This window comes from Choloepus didactylus, chromosome 27 (genome assembly GCF_015220235.1).
Source record: "Choloepus didactylus isolate mChoDid1 chromosome 27, mChoDid1.pri, whole genome shotgun sequence".
In the NCBI taxonomy this organism is placed as follows: domain Eukaryota; kingdom Metazoa; phylum Chordata; class Mammalia; order Pilosa; family Megalonychidae; genus Choloepus; species Choloepus didactylus.
In genome coordinates this window covers 20,620,221-20,629,961 of record NC_051333.1, presented here as the reverse complement: position 1 = coordinate 20,629,961, position 9,741 = coordinate 20,620,221, and the positions used below count along the sequence as shown (strand labels likewise).

At 42.0% G+C, this 9,741-nt stretch overlaps 1 protein-coding gene across 1 annotated transcript in view; it reads left to right on the top strand.

Annotated features, from left to right (window-relative positions):
• Positions 1-6,154: 6,154 nt before the first annotated feature.
• Positions 6,155-9,741, top strand: part of PDCD2L (programmed cell death 2 like) — a 44,252-nt gene continuing 40,665 nt past the window's right edge. The window contains exons 1-3 of the mRNA XM_037820290.1: positions 6,155-6,291; positions 6,401-6,567; positions 6,693-6,750. Of these exons, the coding sequence (XP_037676218.1) occupies positions 6,184-6,291; positions 6,401-6,567; positions 6,693-6,750 (333 nt within the window). The 5' untranslated portion in view covers positions 6,155-6,183. The remainder of the gene's footprint in view (positions 6,292-6,400; positions 6,568-6,692; positions 6,751-9,741) is intronic.

Below are 9,741 nucleotides of genomic sequence, written 5' to 3'. Positions count from 1 at the left end.
GATGGTGGGCTTGGCCTCTTGTTTCCCCGAGATGGTGCTTTGTGATAACAATGCTTGTCTTGGTCACAGCTTGGCTGTAAGTGGTGGCAAGTCTAGAAAGAGGGTGCTGAAGTGGTCCTTTGAGAAGAGAGTGGGTGGGGTGGGGCATAAATCAAAACTAGGAGGGCAACCTGACCTCTGCATTCAAATTCCTTCACGTCCTTCCACTCCTCACTCAGTGACTTTGGAGGAATCAGAAATACCTGATCACTGTAAAATGAATACATTTTAAAACCACGTTGAGCTCATATCTTATTTTGGGTGAATTCCTGGCCAAGATCAAGGGTAACTGGCATCTCTTGGTTCCTTTTATAAGGTAGACATTGGACAAAAGGAAGTTTGAACAAACTACCTTTTTATCTTTTACTCGGTATTTTAAGTAGTGTTTCTGGCCAGTTAAGCAGGAAAGGAATTCCATTTACAGAGTGTGGGTAGGTATCTCACCGACTCCCGGGGCAGGCTGGAGCCTGAGCCTCCAGGACCTACATCCCAGACCGTGAGAGAACAGTTCGGACGGGGAAGCTGCTGTCCTGACGTGAGGCAGTGGATAACACAGACAGCCCCACTGCCTTCTCCCCATCCTCCCTCACCCACTTCCGTCTGTAGCCTGGCTTGTCTCACGCCTTCTGTGGATCTGTAAGGAAAGCAGGGAAATCCATGATTAGCATGTTCTGTTCCTATGTGGAGTAAGCAAATTGCACCCACAAAGGCCCAACATGAGGAATACCCTAATTATAGAATTGACCATATAGTTGGAAATGTTCACTAAAACTAATACTCAAAAATTACCAGTACTTTTTTTTTTATTAAATTCAGTTTTATTGAAATACATTCACACACCATACAGTCATCCATGATATACAATCCACTGTCCACAGTATAACATAGTTATGCGTTCATCACCACAATCTATCTCTGAACATTTTCCTTACATCAGAAAGAACCAGAACAAGAATAAAAAATAAAAGTGAAAAAAAACACCCAAATCATCCCCCCATCCCACCCCATTTGTCCTTTAGTTTTTATCCCCATTCCTCCACTCATCCATACACTAGCTAAAGGGGGTGTGATCCACAAGGTCTTCACAATCACACTGTCACCCCTTGTAATCTACATTATTATATAATTGTCTTCAGGAGTCCAGACTGCTGGGTTGGAGTTTGGTAGTTTCAGGTATTTACTTCTAGCTATTCCAATACATTAAAGCCTAAGAGGTGTTATCTATATAGTGCATAAGAATGTCCACCAGAGTGACCTCTTGACTCCATTTGGAATCTCTCAGCCACTGAAACTATGTCGTCTCATTTTGCATCCCCCTTTTGGTCAAGAAGATACTCTCAGTCCCACGATGCCGGGTCCACATTCATCCCCGGGAGTCATACTCTGTGTTGCCAGGGAGATTTACACCCCTGGGAGTCGGGTCCCATGTAGTGGGGAGGGCAGCGAGATCACCTGTTGAGATGGCTCAGAGAGAGAGAGGGCCACATCTGAGCAACAAAGAGGTACTCAGGGGGAGACTCTTAGGTACCATTACATACAACTTTAGACTCTCCTTTGTGGTAATGAGCTTCATAAGGGCAAGTCCCATGCTCGAGGGCTCAGCACATCAAGCCGCCAGTCCCAATGTTTGTGACAACATATGCTGGGGGATCAGCATCTCAAAGTTTAGAGATAGGCCTTACAATTCAGGGATAGAGTTAACTGCTGTAAGAGCTTACAATCTAGGGACTGTTACAATTATTGTGTCCACGTTAGGCTATGTTCTAAGATTCAATTCTGAGTTTACACATTGTAGTTAGTCCATATTGGTGAGGCATCATCCCTCTCACCATGTTTCCTCCAACACTTTTACTCCTATATATATATTTTCCTACAATTTTATAGAGTTATATTCACATACCATACATTTATCCACAGTGTACAATCAGTTGTTCATGGTATCATCATAAAGTTGTACATTTATCACCACAATCAGCATTTGAACATACTGATTACTACAAGAAAAATTGTTTTTTTTTTTTAGCAATAAAAAATGATAAAAAGAAAAATAACATGTCATACAATACAATATACTACTAAGGACAGCAAATAACACCACTACCGAGAATCCCATATTACTCCCCTATATCCCCCTCTCGTATACATTTAGCATTGGCATATTGCCTTTGTTACATTTAATGGAATTACCAGTACTTTTTATCTTTCTATTGGTGAAATGTTTTGCTTTTTGTTTTTTGGTTCCAAAAGTAAATGCTCCCTGCCCTATTCACCTTTGTTGAGATGACGGAAAGTTCTTTGACAGTCAAGTTCAAGGCCCCTACTTACCTCCTTTCTTATCGTAGCTGATAAAGTGAAGGGCTTTTCCCATCAGAGGCACTTTCTCGATTACAAAGGGGCAAGCACAAAAAGTCTGTTGGCTGAGAGGAAGATTCAAAGTTGCAGAACTTTTCAAGATCAGCTGGTTTCACGGGAAGGATCTCTCGGCGGTGGTTCTGCTGTGCTCTCCCACAGCCAGCTTCCAAGTCCCGTGTCTTCCCTTATGCAGGAGAAACCAGCACATGTCAGTTAGCCACATGGCCCTTGACCTTGTCTTGTTCTGCCCTTCATTATTGCTACTGTTGTTACTTACAGCTTCACTTGTCTGGTGGCTGCCTGTGGTTGCAAGTCTTATATTCATTGTATTCATCGATAGATCTTCAGTGTGTGATGCAAGCAGCATGTTCATTTTGTACTTCCTCAAATACGAATTGTATCACAACTTGCTGATTTGTGTGATTTTGTCAGGAGGTTCAAACCCTACAAAATCATGAATTCAGATACTGTAAACCTCACACATTCAAGCAGTCTTTGGTTGCAAGTTTGACTACAATAATATCAGAAGCAAGTTGGATGTTAAATTGCCTCACAAATTCCAGAATTATTTGTGCATTGTCACCCGCAGCAACAGCAATTAACATCTCCACATTTCACCTTAATAAGGGTTCATGTTGTGATCACACCTTGATCAAGAGGCTATAATCGAGAAAGTGCCTCTGATGGGAAAAGCCCTTCACTTTATCAGCTACGATAAGAAAGGAGGTAAGTAGGGGCCTTGAACTTGACTGTCAAAGAACTTTCCGTCATCTCAACAAAGGTGAATAGGGCAGGGAGCATTTACCTGATGCAAACAGGTGACTGATGTTGAGAAGAGCACAGTAACAGAGGATGTCTTGCACAGTTACCGAGAATAATTTTAAACTCTGTTTCCTCTTGAAATAATTTCTAAACATAAACAGATAAAATAATAAATATCTTAACCGGCAAGTCATCCAGCCTCTCTCAGTAGACCTGAAGTAACCATGAAAGACAGACTTCATGACACCTTTTAAAGCTATCAGGTTGGCAGTGCCATTGACAGTGAACTCCAGGTCTTCACTGGTGCCAGAGCCAAGCACCCTAAGCTTGAGGTGTAGTTCCTTGAAGATATTTCCTTTGTACACTATGGTAGGCAGACTGAAAAGGTGCATCCATTTTTTAAATGTCTGGTTTATTGAGATATAATTTACATACAGTAAAATTCACCCCTTTTTCATGTACGCTTCTTGAGTTTTGACAAATGTGTACAGTCATGTCACCACCACAGTCGAGATATACAGCATTTTCATCTCCAGAATATTCTTGGCATTCTTAAAGTCATCCCTACTCTCAAAACACAACCCCTGGCAATCGTTGATTGTATTTCTATACCTAAAGTTTTGCCTTTTGTGCCTGGCTTCTTTCACTTGGCATGAGGCTTTGGCGATTCATCCAAATTGTGCCACAGGTTTTAAAAAACTTTATTATGGAAAATTTCAAACATACATAAAAGTTGCGTAGTATAACAAACTCTCATGTTTTAGTTTCCTAGACTGCTCCAAGCAAATACGTTGAAATGGATGCTGATCAAAGCAGAGTTCTCTGCCTGGTGTGCATAACAACCAATCTATGACACCGGGGTTTCAAAGGAAGAAGGGCTTTATTGCAAAGCACAGAGCAAGGAGAACAGGACTGTTATGGGTCTCAGATCTGTCTCCCCGAACTTCAGTAATTCTGAGTTTTATGGCATTCAAAGACAGGCAGGTTTAGGATGAGTATAGTAGTTTGACATGGTGAAATTAGAGATAGTCTATTCAGTATGTGCAGATTGATTACATACCTAGTCAGAACATAAGGAAGGAAACAGTGGCTTTAACACGGTGACGAGCATGATTTTTAGTATTATAGCAAGGTATAGGTCACCTATAGGTTAATGTTTAAGCTACTGTACATGTCAGGCAGGCCAATTTTTGTCAGAACTAGTTTTGTCTGGTAAGCTTAGGAATTGGGGTGGGTTAGTCTTGGGCTGACACAAGTTCCTTCATTAATAAACATTAATGGGCTGTCTTTGTGAACTTAAGTCTTCAAAGTTGTAAAACAAGATACGGGGTGCAAGCAGGGCCTGTCACAAGTGAGTTATGAGGCTTTACAGTCACAAGGTGTAGATTATGTAGTTATACAATAAAGCATCATTATCAAAGATCAAGGCATCTGTTACAGTCCAGTAGTTTTAGGTATTTACTTCTGGCTATTCTACAATATACTAGAAAGTAAAAAGGCATCTATATAATGATTCAGTAACTGTAATCATTTGTTAATTCTTAACTATCGGTTACAAAATGGTTTGGCTTAAACAATGAATTTATTCACTCACAGGGTCAGTGAAAATGTCCAAACAAGGCATCATCAAGGGGAATACTTTCTTCCTGGGGTTTCTTGGCTGATCTGCCACATGGCCAGGCACCTGGCAGCCTCTGCTATCCTCTCCCTTCTCTCCTGGGTTTCACTGATTTCAGCTTCTTGCTTCAGTGGTTTTCTCTCTCTCTGAATTTCATTTTCTTATAAAGGACTTCAGTAATAGGATTAAGATGCATCCTGAATGAGGTGGATCACACCTGTGAGAAACAAGCACTGTTCCTAAAAGGGGACAAACGCTCACCCGATTGTGGAGAAGAAAAGACTTTATTCACGATCTTGCAAGAACGGGCGCCCAACCAAATGTGGAGGTTGGCGCCCAGAACAATAGATTCAGCAGCATTTATCCCCTAAACCTAACCGCAAGTCCCTCCCCTGTTTCTCCATTGGCTGGATCCTCCAGAGGTTACATTTTATTCGACAAGCCTAACTAGCCCGTGCAAATTTGAAACATGCAGCCCGCCCAAATTGAAAATATTTGAAATACGTTTCCCACGCAAATTTGCAACATTAGGAGCTCTTGGAACAAATTTCCACCTCTGACTATAATGGGTATGCCCAGGCCTCTTTAGAGCCAGTCTGGGCTAGTTTGGTAACAAGTTATGAGGCTATTTTGAGAACCTCTATTCAGAGGCTCCACCCTGCAAGGATAGTGGATAGTGGGTGGATAAGCGGGAGACTGACTGGATTACAGTTTGTCTTATTAACCTTCTACCAAGTCCTTAACTGCCCCACCCTGCTAGGCACACCTGTCCTGTGTGAAAGCTAAACTTAATCTCATTCTCACACACCTTAACTGAGGTAGCCTGAGGTCCTACTTACAATGGGTCCACACCCACAGGAATGGATTGGATTTAAGAACATGTTTTTCTGGGCACCCACACAGCTTAAAAACAACACACCCCATGTGCCTGTGACCAAACCTCGACAATTACCGACTCATGGAAAATTTTATTTCACCTACGCCCCCTCCCTTAATTATATTGTAGCAGATCCTAGACATATTTATGAAAATTTCATCATGTATCGCTAAAAGATGAGTTTTTTTTTTTTCTTTTTTGACATAAGGAAAATACCATTATCCTACCTAAAAACATTAACTTCAGATAAAAGGTTTTTGATGGGACCACTTCATAGTAGATGGTGTGTATTTCCCATCACGACACTTTAGGAGGCACGTAATGAATGCCTGGGGCGCCCAGATTTTGACCCCTCGCCTCCGTGAGCAGATCTATATAGAGCGAGCGGCTTTAAGGCTTTAAGGCTTTGCCTCAGTAACCCCGCCCATTCCTAAGCGGGTGGGGCCGAATCGCAGGAGTCGGCTGCGCGCGTGCGCAGAGAGGCTCACCCTCTCGGTTGCCGTAGTTTTCTGTTCCAGGAAGGCGTCCCACAGTCATGGCGGCTGTTCGGAAGCCCGTGCTCCTTGGGCTCCGAGACGCTGCAGTGCACGGCCACCCCAAGGGGCCGGGCGCCTGGACCGCCAGCAAGCTGGGCGGCTTCCCGGTGAGGACAGGCGCCGGAACCGGGGTTGGCGGGTGCTGGTGAGGGCTGAGGAGGGAGTGGGCGAGGTCCTGGGGTAGAGTGGGGGTCTGAGCACCTCCCCTGTTCTCAGGATGCTTTGCCCGGCGTATTAGTGCCGAGGCCGGTGTGTGGACGCTGTGGACAGGGGCTCGTCTTGGCCGTACAAGTTTACTGCCCTCTGGAAGGCTCCCCGTTTCATCGGCTGCTGCACGTGTTCGCCTGCGCCAGCCCCAGGTGCGGCGGCGGCGGGGTGCGCAGGTAGGCGGGGAAGTTTTAGAGGTATCGCGCGTGGGTGGGAACCTGGAGGCGTACCCGGGAGGAGCGGATTGGAGGGCTGCGGGTGGCGAGCTGAGCCCTCACGGTCGTCTGTCGTTTCCCTGAAGCTGGAAGGTGTTCCGCTCCCAGTGCTTGCAAATGCGAGAGGACGCGCAGGACTCCCAGGTAAAGCGGTTGTTATTGGCATATTATGTTTTGCTGTAATTTGAGGTTATTTTCGAGAATATTGCTCAAGATTTAAACCGTGTACTTGGAAGAAGGTCGGAATTTTTTTTTATGACTGGAAAAAAGTATAGGTGTGTATATATATAGTTGTATTATGCATATATGTGTATAGTAAATATACTTACTATGTTGTGTATAGTTATGTAATATTTAGTAAGATGACATCTGAATTTGTTGAATTATAAAGTCTGGCAAGTTGGTAGCTGCAGAACAAAATTTGACTTCCTTTTCCTGTAAACATCTCTTGATACTTGAAATGTCACTGAGTTCTTACTATGTATGAGGCATCGTAACTGAGAAGGTAGGATTTAACAAATGGTTATGATTACTCCAGTCATTGTATAGGTATTTCTTTACACTTTCTGGTGTGGTAAAGTGGCCAAAGGAAAATACCTGAAATTTTTGAACGGTAATCAGCTGCCTTGATCTCTGATAATGATTGTGTAACTAATTAGCCTTTGTCTTATGGTGGTAAAAACCTTGTGATCCTGTTTTTCAACTCTGGAGTCTTATGATCAATAAAGACAGCCCCTAATGTTTGTTAATGAAGGGCTTTGATTCAGCCCAGAACTAACCCACCCCAATTCATTATCCTAAAACCTGTCCATCTTTTGGTACTGTAAAACCATCAGTTACTGGAGTTCACAGAGACAGATTTTTAGGTTATAGACCATCTGATCTCTTGCTTCATGCCTAGCAATAGTCTTTCTCTCTTTGAAGCCCCAGTGTCTCAGGAATTGATCATCTGTGGGCATCAGGCAGAGAGCTCACCGCCTTTGATCGGTATCAGTTTGGCGACCCAGATGGGACAAAGATTCCCAAGAAATAGGAGTCCATCTGCCTGAAGTTCTGGAGCCCCAGCAGGACAGGTAAACAGTAATCGAGCCTTTTGCAGCTTCTAGACTCTTTAGTCTTTTTCTCTGTTCTGCTGGCACTCCAGACCATCTGTGCCTTAAAAAGCTTCAAAGAGAGAGAAGCAGTTTCCAGTTCCAAGTCCAGACGTCAGACTGGGTCGAGTGGGTCATCAGGGTCATCAGTGTGGGTTGGGAAGTCAGTACAGCGGTTTGAGTCCCCTGGACCTGATTTTGAGGGCTGGATTCTGCTTCCAAAATGATCCCCCTTTGCTCTGACCGCTACACCTTTCTGTTGAGTATACTCCTAGAAAATAAGTAACCCAACAATTAACTAGTATTTAAAGAAATTTACTGTATGATGCCCGTTTAAGTGTTAATTGGTGTGTTACATAGGTATAGTAAATGTTTAATGCTTGTTTAATTGTTAATCAGTGTGTTCAGTCTAGTTATTAATCAGTATGTTAATTAAGTGTATGTTAAGTGTTAGGTGTTAAGTTGGTGTGTTACTGCATTTGTATTGTTCAGGTGTTCCTAATTGGTTACTGATTGCAGAAATTCTTTAAAATGGGAAGTTCTGATTCTAATAGCATTCCTGAATGTAGTCCTTTGTGCTATATTTTGAAAAATTGGAAAGATTTTAGTTACGAGACTATGAAAAAAATAGCAAAAAAATAGCTTATTTTTATAACACAGTCTAGCCTCAGTATGATTTAGACTCAGGAAAGAAATGGTCTGAAAATGGTTCTATAGAAAAGGACACTGTATTACAGTTAGAGTTCTGCAAAAGAGAGCAGAAATGGGATGAGATGATGTATATTTAATCCTTTATTTGTCCCTCTGAAAAGTATATTTCTGTGTTTGTTTTTTGTGTGTGACTAACTTTCTATTTGCGTCTGTCTACTTGCTCAAGGTATATTTTCATACCTCTGGATTCTAATAACAAATTAACAAGAAATTCTTAAAAGAGCTCTATTCAAATTATTTAAAGATAAGTGCTGTATAAAAATTAGTTCTCCTGGAGTCCCAGAGAAAAAGAAAAAAAAAAAGAGAAAAATCCCTCTAGGCACCCGGGTTCAAAGCTTTAGTTTTTGTAATTACTATAAACATACCTGGACTTTGGAAAGAAACTGCGCTCTGAAATTTCCTTAAGGCAGCAGAGGGCTGCCTTGGGAAAGGCAGAGACGCAGCTTTAGGCAAAATAGATCTAATAATTGGAAATAAAAGAAGGGCATAGGAACTTTCATCAACACTAAGGCCACCTTAGGGGTCGTAAATCCCGTGGCCCACATTTAAAACTTAAAACCAAGCTCCACAAAGCAGCCCTCATTCTTTCTGTCTCACCTAGCCCTGTTCTTAGGGCCTAACAGCTATATAGGGGAAGGGTTGGGTACAGAAAGATGGGGCAATGTGTGGGCCTGGTTTAGAATTCTTTCTGCTGGGCCTGGAGATTTGAAATGGTAGACACAGAAGAAATGCTGAGGAGTAGGCCATGTTTGTTCTGAAAGAATTCCCCACTTACAGAACTTTTTTCCAGTAATACCTTTGCAACAGTAACTGTAGAAAGCCAATCATTAAAATATCAGTAGCCTTGGGATAGAAGTAATTGAATAAGATCTAATAGCCAAATTTCAGTAAATAAAAGAAAATGTCCTTGAGAGCTATGGAAAAGTTTTCCAGGATTTATACTTGAGATGAATTAAACAATTGTAGTGAAGTTTCCAGAGCTTGATAGTCCATACACTTTTTTTTTTTTTTTTAATCATCATTTTATTGAGATATATTCACATACCACGCAGTCATACAAAACAAATTGTACTTTCGATTGTTTACAGTACCATTACATAGTTGTACATTCATCACCTAAATCAATCCCTGACACCTTCATTAGCACACACACAAAAATAACAAGAATAATAATTAGAGTGAAAAAGAGCAATTGAAGTAAAAAAGAACACTGGGTACCTTTGTCTGTTTGTTTGCTTCCCCTACTTTTCTACACATCCATCCATAAACTAGACAAAGTGGAGTTTGGTCCTTATGGCATTCCCAATCCCACTGTCACCCCTCATAAGCTACA